The 19002-nt window shown below is 37.0% G+C and overlaps 1 protein-coding gene across 1 annotated transcript; it reads left to right on the top strand.

Moving 5' to 3' along the window:
* The first annotated feature begins 15534 nt into the window (after nucleotides 1-15534).
* Nucleotides 15535-18724, top strand: LOC127119527 (APO protein 4, mitochondrial). Its single transcript, XM_051049766.1, has 3 exons — nucleotides 15535-15719; nucleotides 15824-16098; nucleotides 17510-18724. Exons 2-3 carry the CDS (start codon nucleotides 15833-15835, stop codon nucleotides 18255-18257), a joined length of 1014 nt encoding a protein of 337 aa, XP_050905723.1. The 5' UTR covers nucleotides 15535-15719; nucleotides 15824-15832; the 3' UTR covers nucleotides 18258-18724.
* Nucleotides 18725-19002: the final 278 nt, after the last annotated feature.

The raw sequence follows: 19002 nt of genomic DNA, 5'->3' as shown, positions 1-19002 counted from the left end.
CTGACGAATAGACCCCATTTGAACCTGTTGGAAGTATCTCAAGACATTCCCTTGTGTTGACTGATCATCTAAATAGAACCCACAAAGTGTCTTGAATGATACTCAAGCTTCAAACAAAAGATGTTAGTGACACATTTTTGTGCTTTTGGTTAGTAAACAAAAGTAAGAGAAACAATGATGTATAATTCAAGCATGCTTGGTGATCTCAAACCAATCACAAAGAGTCCCACCCAAAGGCAAAGGGAACCAAGATGCTAAAGATCCTTGAGGCAATGCAAATGCAATGTTATGATGCCATGAGGGATCTTAGGGTCAAAATTGGGGTCTTACACCTACGTACCAACATAAAAATGAGGGATCAAAACCCCGTAGTTCATGGTAAAAATTTCAAAGAAGTTGGTGAATTGATTTTAAAAAAAAGTTTAACAAGAAAAGGCACAAAAAGCCAAAGTTTTGAATGGGGTTGTTAGTTCTTTTTGTATTTTTGAAATTAAAGTCAATATGGTTAAGTTCATTCACAAGTTTGATTTAAGAAAAGTTTGAAAATTCATTGGCATAAGGCCAAAGTTTCTAATAATTTAAACATGTCTAAGTTGAAAAAAACACAAACAAAGAAAGTTTTGAAAAGAGGGAGAGATTTTGAAATTAAAGAAGTGGGAGGAGATAAAGGAACTATCGTAGACAAAAATTAAAAGTTAATGATTGAAAAGATCTGACCAATAGGATGCAATCCAATAGACAAAAATGTCATATAGAAACCTATTTCCTTTGGACTATAGCAAGCAACAAGCATAAGCAATATCCAAGCAAACCATGTGAAGATCAAGGCATCAAATAAAGATAGCCATAATATCCAAGCAAGCAATCCAATAACTAACAGTCTTTAATTCTTCCAATGTATCATATGAAAATATTCCTTGATCAACTTAAAAGAATCATCAAGCATGAATAATAATAACAGGATAACAATTAAGCACAAAGATAATGTGACAGATGAATTAGGGTCACTCAAGGTCTTGCATCAGATGGAAGGCACATACAAGTATAACTCAGTCTTAGATAGTAGCATTGGCCAAGTCCTTAAAGCATAGGGAAGTTGCCTACCCTAAGTCCAAAAGTTTAGATCAAGTCCAACAGTCCATCAAGATGTTTTTTAGGGTTTTTGTTGTTATTAGGTGTTTTAAGGTCCTAAGACCACAAATAAAACAAAACAAGCAAACAAAATACATACAATTACAAGATATGGCTCAAATGAGCAAAGTGAAAAGGACTGAAACATAAATAAGTTGCATGAAATGTAAATGGCAGATGAATGATAAAGGTACTGAATGTTAAAGTGCATTAAGTAAATGACTTGAAAGTAAAGCAACATTAATAAAGAGTTAGTCAAATGTTAGTGAAGAGTTTGGTTGTTTAAGTCATTCTTTGGAGAACACTAAACCATTCATTCACAAGTATGAATTCTTGAACCAAGACATCATCCATGAGAAGGGCTCCAACTTGGATAAATCAACAAGTATGCCACTAGCTCTCATGAAAGGAAAAAATGTCAAGTTTCCATAAAATCCCATGAAGAATGAGATACTTACAATCTCACTTATAAGAATACTATGCCTTTTTGGTCAAATTTAGCTCTATGTTAAGCAATCGTAATTGGACTTATGTAGAAGTCACAACTATTTGAGGTCGGACAATAAAAATATTGGTGTTAATGCATGTTAGAGATTTGGTACAAAGAACTAAACTCCTAAAACACACCACACACTAAAAAAAGGGAGGGACCTATCTCAGTCAAACTCATGTTGATTCATCTGACACATGGTCATTGATGAATCAAATAGCATTAGACATGAAGAGAATTCATTGGTCGATGATGGATTGGGGAATAATAGGGATGAAGATGAATAGGGAAGGGAAAATAGAAACCCAAATTGATCATAAGAGGAATTTCATTTGATCAATACTATTCATTCACTTTGGGAGATGAAATGTACATTTCATCAATCCCCTAAATCCAATAGTATTGGTCAAACAAAAGCCAAATCAACCAAGATCAAGGCCAAACAAAAACTCAAACATCACAAGACCATAAAAATGGCTTAACATAATTTTCAAACAATTATTCAATTAAAAATGAATTAAAATGCATTTAAAAATGGACAAAACCTCAAATCCCTTTCAAAACACCAAATAAATGGCCAATGGATTTATCCTAGGTCAAACAAGGTCAAAGGACCTTAGACAAAAAATTTCACGATTTTTGGAAAGTCAGAAGTATTTTAAAAATATTTAAAACAAGTTAAAAATCATTTAATTCATGAAAAATATCAAAATTAATCCAAAAAATGATTTTAATTCAAAATATAAAAGAGGAAAATATTTAACGCTTTTTGGTGAAAGTCCCATATTTTTTTGGATAAAAAATGAAATTAATATGAATTCAACAAAATAAATGGATTAAATGGAAAATCAGAAATTAAAAAGAAAATAGAAAAAACAAGGGCCATCAGATCTCACTTATTAATTGAGGTAGCAGATTTGATGGCCAAGCGCGCGCGTTCCATAATGGTCCTTAGTCAACGCGTCACATGCTTGATAATTAAAAGGAAAGGCTCAGATTAATGCAATTCCACATGATCAGATGGCCAAGAGGCATGCCAACACATCACCGGAGCCCTAGCTTCAGTCGTCTTCTCCGTGTGGACCTCAACGGATTGGTCCACCACCAAAGTTCACCAAAATAAAAAGTGCATACAGTATTTTAAAGAGAAAAAGCTCAGGAGCTCGAATCTGGCCTCCGTTTCTCCTAATTCCAAGTATATTGAAAGATACAAGGAATTGAATTTTGAGGTACACGATCTGAGTTGCTTCGATTTGACCTTAAAGCAACTCAATCTTGTTGCCTACATTGGTAGGACTTCAGACAACCAATAAACAAGTAGAATTATGGATAAATGAGGGAGAATCGAAACTTGAAAATCTGGAAAAGTCACCTTTGGGTTGCAGTGATTTGGCTTGATCTTGATGCAATTCCACTTGGTTCTTCCTCCTTTTGCTTGTAATGATTGATTGAGATGAAAATGGTTATGAATCCTTGGAGTTCTTGTTCACAAACAGAAGTTGAAACAAGAACTCGATTTCAATGAAATCCTCAAGGAATTCTATGGAATGGGGTTCTGAGATTGCTTGGCAAGGCTTGGGCAAGGTCATCCTTCAATCTGAGGCCAATGGGTTCAATATATAGGCCATGGAAAGTGATATTCACACCAACTTCTTTGAACCAACTTGCAAACTTGAGGTTCCTTTGATATTTAGGGCTCATGGAGAATAAAATATGCCTAATATGATGTGAAATGAAGTATACTTTGATATCTTTGACCAATTGATGAAGAAACTTGCTGAGGAAGTCACACAAGATACCCAGATGAATTAAGGCTTCCAAGGCAAACAAGCTTCGATCTCTTGATGAATTCTTGATCAAAATGATAAATAAAGAACATTGGGATACATATATGATACTTAGAACCATTGTGGACCTTTCCTTGATTGATCTCTTGCATTGGGGGTCTTAAACCATAAATATGAGCTTGATGAGGTATAGGTGGACACACACACTACCTACGGAAGAAAGAAAAAGCTACACATAGACATATTTTTGATATTTTGGTTAGTAAACAAAAGAAAATAAAGTATGATACAACCAAAAGTTCTTGGTGATCTCTCCCAATGCAAACCCAATGAATGAGGGGTGAGGAGGTTACCAATGTGTGATCCCAAAGCCAATGCAAATGATGAGATAACATGAGGGATCTTAGGGTCAAAATTGGGGTTTTACAATACCTTGCCTAGAAGGTTGTGAACCTTGGCACTCCTTTTCCAGCCTTGAATGGTAGTGTACCCTGGTAAATCAATCTCGTTCCCTTTTGTTTCATCCGTAGTAGGTTGAACAACGATTGCTCTGATTTTCTCATTGTACGATGAGAATATGTAGGCACGAGGGTTCGAATCCTCAGCGAGCATACTTATTTATTCTTCTTCTTTCTGCCTTAGGGCACCATTCATATCTTTCATAACCCATTGTCTACCTTCGATCATAAACCATTCATCTAGTGACGTATTGTTTCTTTGGAACCGAAATACAGTTTTCTTTGGAATTCCATATACACCCTTTTAGGACCATATAGTGACGAATCTGCATTTGTGCCTAGAGTTATTTGGATCGTCTCCAAACATTTAATTCTTCTGTTTAGGCCCAACCATACAGTGATACCATGCCATATGCCCCTCACTTGTGGATTGTGCCACCTTCCCTTAATGGCACGAATTCCATTTCTCTTATGGATTCCGATGTATACCTGACCCTTGGTTTCAAACTATACCTCTCCAGTCACTGTTATCAAATCTTCAATTCTGTGATTGTGGTCATTCATTCCATTCATCTCCATGATGCATTCATACTCTACCTTCATTCACTTAATGTGATATATCAGTCATCTTTGAGCCAAATACATAATCCATTTGTGTTCCATCTTGTACCTCTTTGTGAACCAAGAGCTGCTTGTGCTATGAAACCAAACACTTAGTTCCTTTCTTTTTCGGTTGTTCCAATACAGTGATATCGTGTTGTAGGCCCTCACTTGTTGGTTCATACCAGTTTACTCTTGGGTTCATATCTTACCCCTTTTTGGAGTTCAAATCATATTATTATTTGGTTCAGACCATACTGTTATCACAACTTCTTTTCATCTCCTACCACTAGTTCTTTGAACTACGGAGCTCTGAATTCCTCGTTGCACCATGAGGATATGTAGGCATGAGGGCCCCAATCCTCACCGAGCACTTTATCTATTTATTCCTTTTCCCCCATTCTTTTGTGAGTAAACTTTAGATATCACACCCATTTGAGCGAGAACAATCAAAACGGTTCCCATGGAGTACCATGGATATTAGGGGGTGCTAATACCTTCCCCTTGCATAACCGACTTCCTTACCCAATATATCTATTTCCCCAGGTTTTATCGATGTTTTCCCTTTCCTTCGGGAATAAATAAAGTTCGATGGCGACTCTGTTGTATGTCCGAGCGTGCAATGCGTTCAAATATATTTCCGCTAGCTTTAGAAGTGGCCAGACTTATTACAACATTAACATTGAAGTTTTCTCTTGTCATACTTCTCTTTTCCCTTATGGCTCCCATAAGTTGAGGTTTCTGACTTATGATACCTACCATGTCTTTTCTTGGCTTCTGATCAAGACTGCTTCTGGTCTTTATTGATAAAAGAAGCTTTCAGAGACTGCTTTATCTCCCTCTCTCTCTCTCTCAGAGGTTCTTTCAGTCATACGCAACTCTTGCGCCTCTAGAATGTTTTGCAGCTTTTATATTCTAATGGTGCTCAGATCCTTAGAATGTTTAATTGCTACAACGATGTGATCAAACTGAGGAGTAACAGATCTAAGTACCTTCTTAATGATATTTTCTTCAGAGAGAGTTTATCCACATGACTTCATCTCATTTGTGATCAGAATCACTCTAGAGATGTAGTCAGACGCCTTCTCATTGTTCTTCATGCTGAGATTCTCATACTGCTTACGTAGAGACTAAAGCTTCACCTTCTTCATTGATGTGTTACCGCAGTAGCACCGCACCAGTGTGTCCCACCTAGCTTTTGTCGTCATCGAATCATCGGTTTTCTCAAATACATTCACATCCACACACTGATGGATGTAGAACAGAGTCTTATGATCCTTCTTCCTCAAGTCATGCTGAGCATTTCTCTGTGCACCTGTTGCATTATCTGGAAGTGCAATCTAAACGTAACTGTCATTGATGAGATCAAGAACATCTTAATCTCCAAACAACAGACACATCTAAATCATCCAACAATTCCAATTCTTACCATCGAACACTAGAAGCTTGGTGCTCAGATTGTTTTGGTTCATCTTCAACCTTGTGCAATACACTCAGATCTCACCTAAACATAGTGTTTCCCAATCCCGTAGAATTAAGATATGTGATTCTGTTACGATTATGAACAAAAATTCAACATGAATTCTCTGAATAGAAATCAGTCACACAACGCCTCACCGTTTCACTTGTGTTTCCCGTGGTGTTTCCTTGTAGATCTGAAACGGAACTCTAGATACCAATTGTTGGTGCACAAGGTGATAAAGATGAACAATGAAACAAGAGAGACAAGAGATAATAATAACAACCTCACAATACTCTTAAAATGTATAAATGGTTGCACACACACAACTACACACAGACTGCAAAAGGAATAATAAAATACTCACACCACTCACTTGCTTAAATACAAGTGGAACTATATGTGAAATACTAAAATACACTCTAACAAACTTTGTCTACAAGTTTCTAAAATGAATTAATTCTAACACTTAACTGATAAAATATGTTTCTTTTCTTTTACACATACAAATTTTAATATCAGTCAATGCAAAATAGCTTAACAAAGTAATGCTAGTAATAGTTGGATAACCAAAATCCAAAGCCAATTTCATTCATTAATTGATAATAACAAATGGCTACGTTGCTACATAACATTTTTACATTGTGATTAAAAATCAAATTTAATTATTTATTATATCATTTTGTTGACAATAGAAGAAAAAAATTCTAAGAAAAAAATATGTGCAACAATTAGACAATAGCTTATATTTTTCTTTGACCGAAGCTTCTTCTTTGTTTTCTCACACTTCTTTGAGTTTGGTTCTTTCCCATGTTCTTTATCAAACGCCTTCCTAATGTGGTTTTTTTACCGGGATAACCCAGTTTTTCAAAAAAAAATCCCAAAATACCCCAGGTTTCAGAAAAATTCCCAAAGTACCCCACTTTTAGGAGGTGTCGCCAATTGAATTGGCGACTCCTCTTAAAACTTGAATGGAGGCGCCAATTGGATTGGCTAGGGCAGGTGCCCTAGCCAATCCAATTGGCGCCTATGTGTAAGGTTTAAGAGGAGGCGCCAATTCAATTGGCGACACCCTTAAAAAAGCCTCAAATGACAAAACCTCCAACATGAAAGTTGTATATCTTTTCAAGACAATAAATTTGGACATATATTTTGCATCATTTGGATTTTTTATGAGAAAGTTATGGGCAGTTGAAGTTAGACTTTTGATTTTTTCAACTGTTATCTGACCTATAATGTTTTGTATTATCGCATGTGTTTCTTTTAGAATTATGAAATTTTTTCCAACATAACAATTGAATTAGACATCTTAAAGTTTCCAATGCACTTGGTCCCACCTCAAAATAATTAAAAATGAGTGAGTTAGGTCCTTGCGAAGTTGACCCAAAATTAGGGTTTCTGTCAAAATGACCTATAATGTTTTGAAATGAATGATAAGCTTCCAAGTTTCAAATGGATTTTTGATGAACATGAAAGTTGTTCATATGGCGACTCTTCTTAAAACTTGAATGGAGGCGCCAATTGGATTGGCTAGGGCAGGTGCCCTAGCCAATCCAATTGGCGCCTATGTGTAGGTTTTAAGAGGAGTCTCCAATTCAATTGGCGACTCCCTCATAAAATGCCTTTTTTGTCTTATAAATAGATGAGTTGTGTGACCAATTGTTCCACAGCTTATATAATCATTTGGCTATCATGTTTGGTGTTCGTCGCCGATACGGTAAGGTGATTTATGCGAGAGACAAACCTCAAATGCTGATGCTGTTTTGGAACATCACCACGTTCGATCAACTAAAGAGGGAGCTGGTTCGATGGTTAGATGGGAAAATACCAAAAGGGGAATTCAGAAGTATTGAGAGACTTGACAGTATCTTTGGTTGGGTGCGAATGAAGACTAATAAGGATGCTAGGGAAATGATGTTCGGTCGAGACGACATTAATTTGATTGTTGTAATCAGTTAGAATTATTTATGTTTTCAGATGTTTTGTACTGATGTTTGTTATGAAACTCGTTGTAACAAGAACTTAACGATATATAATGATTGATTGTTACAGAAATACAATGTTACAAAAAGCTTAAGATCTAGATGATGCTCCTTGATTGGGATAGTTGTTTTTGTTGTGTCCTGGTTGACGACAGATACTACATAATCTTATCATTTTATCTGTGGAATCCATCTCTGTTCTGATACATGTGCTGTTTGGCCTTCCTTTCTTCTTTCTACGCATCTCTTCATTGTGCCAAACAATATCTCCTTCATATGGAGGCCAATAATCCTCCATTGGTAGTACTGAGAAGCTTTGAGTATATACATTCATGATGGTGTTGGCCTTGTACACATCAGATAAATGGTTGTAAGCGTCTTGACGAGTATAAGCGCATGCTGCAATGACATGGGAGCAAGGTATGCGGAAGGCCTGAAATTTTCCACAATCGCACCAACTTCTGTGTAGTCTAACAGCGTAGGCTAAATTTGGTCTCCCCTCGTTGTTGCCCATTATTTCCTGGACGCTGAAATTTTGTCTATGACGGTCAAAGACTGTTACAGTGTGTGTCGTAGCTTTGATGCTCTCCTCTTTCATGACCTTCATGCAACACTCACTGAATACTTATCTGGACATTAACACTGCACTCCATCTTTCACCTCTGGTTGCGAACATAGAAGCCAACCTATAATAGGTTGATCTTACCAAGGCGGTTATCGGCAGATTTCGAATTCCTTTAAAAACCCCGTTCATGCATTCCACAATGTTTGTTGTCATGTGGCCCCATCGACAACCACCGTCAAATGCTCTTGTCCACTGCTCTATTGGTATGTTATTTATCCACCTCCCTACATCTTCATTAGACAGTCTAATTTCATCACGATAATATTGAAATGACGGTTGAGTTAAAGCATACCCAACATTCACCACCTTCTTGCGAAGATTCTTATCTTTTATAGCACGCATGAAGTTTTGTGCAATGTGTCTGATACAGTAGACATGTGTAGAAGGAGGATCATGCCATCCGTTGTCATGGTTGTTGTAGGCACTCTCAATGGCAGCATGTCTATCAGAAATCAAACATAGATTGGCTTGTGGAGCCACATGCGTTCTGAGATGTCGAAGAAAGAAACCCCATCCACCAGCCGTTTCACCTTCAACAAGAGCAAAGGCAATGGGAAAGACATTGTTATTACCGTCTTGTGCAACCTCCATGAGCAAAGTACCCTTGTATTTTTCATATAACCAAGTGCCATCAATTTGAATAATAGGTTTGCAGAAAGCGAAACCTTTGATGCACGGGTCAAATGCCCAAAAGAGACGGTGAAATATTCTATTACCTGTAGCACAGGTTCCGTCTGGCATCATTGATGGCACTGTCTCCATAATTGCCACAGTTTCTGGGACATATGTTTTTAGTGCCCATAAAAACCGTGGCAATTCCTTGAATGAATCCTCCTAGTTGCCGAAAACCTGTTCAACAGCCTTTGTCCTCGTAATCCATGCTTTCTTGTAAGATGGAGTATAATTATATGTTGTTCGGATATGGGATATAATTATACTCACCTTCACTGATGGGTCTTTATTTACCAATGGCAGAATGTCTTGACATATCAAAGTTGTGCTCAGTTTACGGTGATCTTGTTCAACGTTAGTTGCAACGCAACTGTGCGGTAGGTCTACTGAAGCGATCTCCCAAGAGTCATTTTTCTTCTTGTAAGACGCAGCCAAACGAAACTTACAAAGCATGTTACGACATTCAATAACATACCTTCTAGAATCAGTGCGTTTCACTGTAAAGTCAGCAAGGTTGTTCATGTGGAATTTTTTGATTGCCAAAACACATTCTTCTTTGGTACGAAACATGTCTCCCACCTTTAATTCGCCTACTGGTCTCGGATACGGATTATAGAAGACACTGTCGGATGTTTCATCGTCGTGAAGATTCATATTTGTCATATGTTGAGGCGGATTGTAGACATGACTAGGAGGTATTGGTGGTGGTTGATCATCATCTTCATCGTTGTTGTTTAGCATGTGATCAACCTGTATCTCGGTCTCCTCTTCTTCTTCATCAACAACGTCGACTTCTACTTCTGCTTCTGGGTTGAGTTCATCTGACCATTGTGCATCATCTGCATCATCTTCACCAGCTTCATCCTGATCGGTTAGTTGAGACTGTTGAGATGGTATACATGGTTGTAGAGTAATGTACAACTCGATACAATTGTTGCCTAAATGTTCATGACTAACAAACATGTATTCAACATCTTCATCGTCTCGTACCTTAAGGGGGGAAAACTTGCATTGACCATTCTCAAAAAATATTGGATTTTGATATGTGATCTTTGACACAATACCCGATCCTATAAAGGATTGTATTCTTTTTTTCAAATGCAAAAAGGTTGCATTTCTCTTGATCGTGATTCTAATGGTATCAATGTTTCGAAAACAAAAACCATGAAGCTCAGACTCAAAAGTTTCACCGTTGTAGTGAACGTTGACACTGTATAATGATGAAGATGACATTGTGGAGATGAAAACTATTTTCCTACTGCAGATGAATGTGAGTGAAGTGTCTTGGATGTTGATAGTAAGACACTTAAATAGATGATATCAGTGTCTCACATGCTAGCTAGTTCTGAGATGATGTGTCGGACATGCAAGCTAGTCTGAGATGATGTGTCAAGCATGCAAGCTAGTTCTGAGATGATGTGTCAGTCATGCAAGACAGTTTGAGTTGATGTGTCAACCATGCAAGCTATCAAGAAGTGACTCTTCAGCATGCAGGATACAAGACAACCACGTGTCGGACATGTAAGATAGTTCTGAGATGATGTGTCAGTCATGCAAGATAGTCTGAGTTGATGTGTCAACCATGCAAGCTATCAAGAAGCTAGTCATCAGCATGCAGGAGACCAGACAGCCACGTGTCGGACATGTAAGATAGTCAGAGATGATGTGTCAGTCATGTAAGATAGTCTGAGTTGATGTGTCAACCATGCAAGCTATCAAGAAGTTAGTCATCAGCATGCAGGAGACAAGACAGCCACGTGTCGGACATGTAAGATAGTCAGAGATGATGTGTCAATCATGCAAGCCATCAACAAGTGACTTGTTCAGCATGCAGGAGACAAGACAGCCATGTGTCAGACATGCAGATGGTGTCGCCAAATGGATTGGCGCCTCCACTTAATCCTTGTACATGGTCGCCAATTCAAGTGGAGACACCATGCATTCAGACCTCGAAACCAAGCATTCAGACCTAGCCTTGCATGCATGTCCCTATGGAGGTGCCAATTTGAATGGCGACCCCTCTTTAGGATTGTACATGGTCGCCAATTCATATGGAGACACCATGCAAACACAAATTTTCATGCTCTCATCCATTTGCCTATAAATACATCCACTCCTTCAACACTTCTTCCACACCAACATTCTCACTACTTCCTCCACAATACTTCTTTTACAATTTCATCTTCAACAACATCTTCTAGTTTCATCTACATCAACTCCCCAACAATATGTCTTTACTCACAATGGGCGAAGCACACAGAGGAACAGTTGCAAACATCGCAACTTATGTAAGTTTTTTCTTTTGTTAACTTTTTATCTTTCATCTTCACCAACCCTATTTTATTTTGAAATACCAACTTAGTAAAGTGTTATATTATTTCTATTATAGGATGTATCAAGGTTTCGAACTCGAGTCCACGAATTTGTCCCAATGGACCCGATGATTCAACCTTATGTTGAACTCGCCGGTTTTGGTCATATTAGCAAGATTATGTCTTGGTCTATAGATAACAAGTTCATTCTAGCCTTATGCGAAAGATGGAGGCCAGAGACACACACATTTTGGTTTCCAACCGGTGAGTGTATCGTGACGTTAGAAGACGTCTACATGCTTTTAGGACTACGAATTGAAGGCAAAGCTGTTAATGGTAAGACCAAGGTATACTACTGTCACGCCTAAAGTCATATTATAATAGTTTATATTTAGATTAGCATTCTACCGAAGATGCTCGAATAATAAAAACTAGGTGTTACATTATGCTGTTAATAGGATCCTTTTTATTTCCCGAAGGTAGTGGTTCTAGCATGCATATTATGTACTTACCTCTACTTAGACATGTAGATAGAATAGGTAGTTATAGTTGGGGATCTGCTTGTCTATCCTATCTCTATAGTTCGTTGTGCAAAAACTCCCACAAAGACACATCTACATTTTCTGGATGTGCTGATTTGCTACAAGCATGGGGTTGGTCAAGACTACCGTCTCTAGCACCGGTCAATAACAACCCTTTCACTTTTCCATATGCAAAAAAGTAAGTTCTTTAAATTGCTATATCTTTACTTACTTCCTTAAAGTTTATTACCGAAAACTAATTTTTTTAACTTTTTGGTGTAGATGGTCGGCACGTGGTATAAGTTACAGCAGATGTCTGAGACACTGTATTACTCAGTATCGCAACCTGTTGGATCACCTTCGACCGACAGACGTAAGCAAAATAACTTCATTATTTCGTTATATTATGTTAACTTTTTCTACATTCATTATAATCCTATCTTCTTTAACATTTCAGTTCATTTGGCGTCCATACCTTAATTTGGATCATGAGCATGAGGTCAACGCTAAAGACGCAGCCGTATGGACAACATGCACATCGATAATACGGTTCACAATTGTGGAGATGCACAACACCGATCGTGTGAAGCTACAGTTCGGTATGGTCCAGAATATCCCTGATCCCCCAACTAGCCTAGGAGAATGGCATATGCGTAAAGTGAACGACCAATGGAACTTCAACCCTTGGCAAACCTTCGCAAGATCGGAGTGTCGCAAGTGGAAGCACCGTCATGACCATGTCTTAACTGACGCAGTCATGCCAAATGAGGTAAAACCAAGTCGTACTTATATAGCTTGGTACAGATCGGTTGGTTTTCAATTCATCGCCGATGATATGTACCTTTACGACCCACGCCAGACAAGTTACACACAAGAAGGATCAACATCTAACCCCCCAACAACATTCTCAGCCCGGTTACTCACAACCCCCTATCCGTCAAACTTTCCGTTCCACAAACACACAAACATACAACCAAAACATGTCATTCACCTAACCCCAATACCAAGAACATACCCCATACCACCACCAACAAATTGACCATCAACCTGAGACCGAACATCGCTTCGCACCCACACCATCACCCTACCAAAGTCGCCTTAGCCAAAACATCAACCGCCCCTCCTCCTACCGTAGCCAAGAAGCCCAAACATCACAAAACCAAAACATCCCACAACCCTATCTCTTCCAAACACCCCAACAACCTTTCCAACCTTTCCTAGACGCATCATTCACACCCATGTCTCCCTTCAACCGTCCCGGTCGCCCATCCATGAGTCAACCACATCCCAACTTCTCTGGCATGGGTCATGAGCTCAGCTACGGCGGTACACCATCATTGCATACTGAAGACTATGCTGACTTGGCTGAATACCTCAACGGACCTTCTCCTGTAGGAGGTAATGACGCTCCTGGCCCCTCAGATGAACAAACACCGGTACAGAATCGTCAACGTGGGTTAGGGCCAAGGGTTAGGGTAGCTAGGGGATGTGAGACCGGAGGTCGGTTAGGTGATCCCGGTCATCACCATTAGGTTTCTTTGTGTAAACTCCAAATTTTATTAATATCAAGTCGTATTATATCAAATTTATCTTTGTGTAAACTCCAAACATTAGGTTTCTTTGTCTAAACTCCATTTTGGCAAAATTCACATACACATGTTTTGACTGAAACCCTAATTTTGGGTCAACTTCCCAAGGACCTAACTCACTCATTTTTTATGATTTTGAGGTGGGACAAAGTGCATTGGAAATTTTGAGATGTCTACTTAAATTGTTATGTTGGACAAAATTTCATAATTCTAAAATAAACACATGTGATAATACAAAACATTATAGGCCACATAACAATTGAAATGTCAAAGAGTCCAACTTCAGGTGCCCATACCTTTCTCATAAAAAATGCAAATGATGCAAAATTTTAGTCCGAATTCATTATATTGAAAAGATATACAACTTTTATATTGAAGGTTTTGTCATTTGAGGCTTTTATCATTCAAACAAAAGGGCTTGAAGTTGGTCCCTTTTGGCAAAATTCACATACACATGTTTTGACAGAAACCCTAATTTTGGGTCAACTTCGCAAGGACCTAACTCACTCATTTTTAATTATTTTGAGGTGGGACCAAGTGCATTGGAAAATTTGATATGTCTAATTCAATTGTTATGTTGGACAAAATTTCATAATTCTAAAATAAACACATGCGATAATACAAAACATTATAGGTCAGATAACAGTTGAAAAAATTAGAAGCCCAACTTCAACTGCCCATAACTTTCTCATAAAAAATTCAAATGATGCAAAATTTATGTCCAAATTCATTGTATTGAAACGATCTACAACTTTCATGTATGAGGTTTTGTCATTTGAGGTTTTTTTAAGAGAGTCTCCAATTGAATTGGCGCCTCCTCTTAAACCTTACACATAAGCGCCAATTGGATTGGCTAGGGCACCTGCCCTAGCCAATCCAATTGGCGCCTCCATTCAAGTTTTAAGAGGAGTCTCCAATTCAATTGGCGCCTCCTCCTAAAAATGGGGTAGTTTGAGAATTTTTCTGAAACCTGGGGTATTTTGGGATTTTTTTTGAAAAACTGGGTTATCTCGGTAAAAAAACCTCCTAATGTCATTGAAAAATTCTCTTAGATAAGCAAGTATAATCTCACAACTTGTTGTAATCAAATTCTAAACTTATGGAAAATGGTTGAGTTCAGGTTTTAACAATAGATAAATAGTTCATAATTCAATGAAGCTTACGATTAAAGACGAGAATGAAGAAGATTGAGATTGACGAGATTAATTCACCTTAAAGAGGAGAATGAAGAAGATTGAGATTGACGAGATTAATTCACCTTAAATAAAAAAAATACGTATACTAACTCACAACTCTAAAGTATTTGCATCTCCCAAGTTTCATTTTTTTATGTTACATACGTATTCGAAACTCATATTCATGATCTTATCACAACACATTTGAGTAAATTTCTTCTATTTGAGTTACCTATCAAGAAAGTCATCCTACCACCCAATTCGAATTCATAAACTCACTAAATATGGTAACTTTCAACCATTTTTATAAGAGGAAAAAAAGAATAAAAGATTACAATGATAATGTTCAATTCAGATAGGAAAATACATTTTACACAATATAATAACAAATAAAATGTTATTGAAGATTCAATAAATGCATGACATAATTTATCTATGTAGCATAAAAAGAATATTAACCATAGAGATCGAATTTGTCAAATAATTAAAATTTTAAAATATAAAAAAAATTAAATCTCAATATTTTTATTTAAAATAAATCGTCCGCGTCAAAATTACTATTAATTTAAAATAAAATTATTATTTTTTGATTTATTGAAGTATTTGGTCTACCTAAATAGATTTAATAAATAAATAAAAAGCTAATTTTACTTATAAAAGTGGCATTATGAAATTAAAATTTTCATATATTTACCATAATATCAAAACAATTAAATTAAATTAAAAATAAAATAAAATAAGAACAGCTCCAAAGGCAAAAACCCAAGAAACAAAAATCAGATCGTGTTCTTCTGTCCTTCCTGCATATTCTTGTTCATCAATCCTCCCTCCAATTCATCTCTCAACTACAGACTGCCACCGTTGCAGACTCTCCGTGCCTCTTAACCGTGCCCTAAGCATTGTTCTGCATTTAACAAGGTCAGTAATAATCACTTACATTCACTTTTAACAATGCCATCTATCTGTTCGATGAAATGCCCCTCTGGCCTCATCTCAATTTTTTCTATTGTTTTTCATTGCAGGATCATTCAATGGCTTTCAGAAAGATGTTCTTGAACGATCTTCTTCTATATGAAAAATTGGGTGGGTATTGCTTTGGGAACTTCGGCAGATCCTATGCTACTAAAGTGGACTTGAGGAAACTCCGACCCATGATTCTTAAGAGAATTGAGAAACGTTCCCGACTTTACCCTGTTCGTTCCATGGTTCCTGTTGCCAATGAGGTCTTGCTTGCTAGGAGTGTTCTCATCCATGGCGTTTCAACTCTCCTCAATTCATTACCTCTCATGGCTTGCAAGTGAGTTTTGATTTTTCATTACACCTATTTTATGTTTCATCCAAAAAGTGTTGTATATCTGTTTTTATTAGTGTTTTTTTTTTGTTATAAGTTTGAGTCAATTTTGGATTGACTTATTTGAGCTTTTCTATTAGTACAATCACTTCTGAGACGACTTGGGATAGCTTATGATAACGTCTTAGACTTGGGAGAAGTTGATAAGATATATTTTTTAAGACTTTTTTTTGGCTTCTCAAAGGATCCCTCAACTTAAAAGGTGACACTAAATTTGGGTACCTCTTCCAATTGGGATTTAACTTTTGGTTCAACAGGTTGTCGGAGTCTAGCTCCTTCCCTTAGAACCAAGCTCCTTTGGTTCAGCCTTATTCTATAAGCTCGACTATAGTTTATGGTTAGACTATATTTTGTTTTATGTTTTAGAAATGAATTATATATAATCACTACTTTGATGGGTGATTCTATATAATCGCTTGATTATATATAAGCACTAATGTGATAGGTGATTATATATGAACGCTTGATTAATTTGTTTATCCAAATAAAATTTTGGTGTTTGTTTTTTATACTTTACTGTGTAACTCTGTATATGTCTTCTAAACTTCTTATGGTGTTATATTTTAAATAGTTATACTCGCAGGGATAATTGAAAAATATTTCAGTGTTAAAGTTGTAATTTTGTTATGACTTATGCTCTGTTTGGGAGTTTAGGAGAGGAGAAAAGGACTTTAAAAAAGGAAGGAAGAAGTGGAGAGAATGGAGGGTTCTGAGAGGGGAGGACTTTGGTTGTTTTCTCCCCATAATACAAAATCTCTCTAATTTGGGAAAACTAAAAAATTGTATTTGAGGAGGAATTTGGAGGGCTTGGATAACTCTTCCAAATCTAATCTATGTTGTTATAACACTCTCACTCTCACCATTAAAAATATATTAATCATAAGTATTCATTTATAATTTATTCAAAAACACTCTAAAAAAAAGTAAAATAACTTATCTATTTTTCCTTCTACTCTTCTCCCTCCAAAGCTCCCCCTCCCTCTCCAACAAACTTCCAAACACAGTCTTGTGAGTGGGTATGTTTTAATACTTTTTATTTGGTTTCAAATTTCTATTTAGGTAGTAAAATAACGGGGGAAGAAAAATCTGAAAAGGTTTTCTTGGTGAGAGAACATAAGATTGACATCATTAATCTGTTCAACATAAGTGAGCAAAGACTTGTACTTGTTACTGGTGCTTTCTAAATTATGAATGTCATCATAAGTCACAAGTTAGTAATTCTATTAAATTGATTAAGTTATTTTTCTCGAGTACTTTTAAGTTTTTGATTAAGTTACTTCAACTTGTGGTCTTCTTGGTGTTGTTAGCTCAAATGTTGATAGATGTGTTATTTTCTACTTATGTTGTGTAATTACAGATTTTGTCCAGAGATATATATTGGTGAGCAGGGACATTTAATTCCAACTTGCTGGGGTTACAAGCATCGTGCCAAGAACAGGGTTCACGAATGGGTCAAAGGTGGTTTGAATGATATACTTGTTCCTGTTGAGACGTTTCACCTTAACAACATGTTCCAAAGTGTTATTAGGCATAACCAAAGGTTTGACTTTGATCGCATCCCTGCTGTTGTTGAACTATGCTGGCAAGCAGGGGCAGATCACCACGATGAAAATCTTAATTCAAGTAGTTGGAACTTGGAGGCTACTAAAGGCAATGTCGATGGTACCGAGTCTTTGTCACCGAATGATCTGGCCTTAATAGCAAAGGAAAGTTTAGAAGCTTGGGAGACTCTCAGGTCTGGGATGGAGAAATTGTTGATGGTATATCCAGTAAAAGTTTGTAAATATTGTTCAGAGGTTCATGTTGGGCCGTCTGGCCATAAAGCTAGGCTCTGTGGAGTGTTCAAGTATGAGAGTTGGAAAGGAGATCATTTTTGGACGAAAGCTAATGTGGATAATTTAGTGCCCCCAAAGATCGTATGGAGACGAAGGCCTCATGACCCTCTTGTACTTGTGAATGAAGGGAGAGACTTCTATGGACGTGTTCCAGCTGTACTGGATTTGTGCACCAAAGCCGGTGCCATTGCGCCCGCAAAGTATAATATTATGATGAAAGTGCAAGGTTTGTCTGGTCCTGTCAATTATAAGATTTTACAGGGGCATTAGTGGATCAAACAACAACTTAAACCATAATCGGACACTCTATCATTTGGGAAGAAATCTGAGATGATATTACTTTCATCTGCAATTTCCTGCATAATTTGAGATTGTCTGGGATATCTGATTATGGATCTTTGTGCCGGATCATCTGTTGGTTACAGAAGGAAATTTTGCTCCCACCCATATCTCGTATCTCCCAAAATCAAAGTATTTCTGCAGAGCAAATTAGAATCTCTAAATTTATGTTTTGCTGGATTTAGTGGACCCATTCTTCAGAACTGACAAAGGTAATTTAATGTTCTATTTCTCCAGTCAAACATTCCAGGTATTTTTCCTTTTACATTATTTGTGTTCCTTGAGGAATCTTAAGTCCAATAATTGGCAGAAATATCAACATGGGAGATACTACGTTGTTGTAAATGTTTGTAAAAAGTTCATTGCTGCTAATAAATGGCGGTTTATTTTTGAGATTTCATTTTTGTTGAGATACCACACAAATAGAAAGACTAGTTTGTTGATTAAAGAGTTTATTTTCTATCGGTTATCAACTATTTAAATTGCATATTTTAATCCTTTAAAGTATTACAAGCACTCTAGAGGGAAAAGTGTAGAGTTACAAACGGCGATTGAAAAATCAATGAAGAAAATTGTGATAAAATACACGTCTGATATATCACGTCAAGTGTATGTTAGATCTCGTAAGAGCCAGGCCCAGGTGCTTCTCTATTTGAGATGGTTTATGGCAAAAAAA

The sequence above is a fragment of the Lathyrus oleraceus genome, chromosome 2 (genome assembly GCF_024323335.1).
Source record: "Lathyrus oleraceus cultivar Zhongwan6 chromosome 2, CAAS_Psat_ZW6_1.0, whole genome shotgun sequence".
Classification (NCBI taxonomy): domain Eukaryota; kingdom Viridiplantae; phylum Streptophyta; class Magnoliopsida; order Fabales; family Fabaceae; genus Lathyrus; species Lathyrus oleraceus.
The sequence above is the reverse complement of the archived record's forward strand: the minus strand, read 5'-3'. Positions and strand labels throughout refer to the sequence as shown.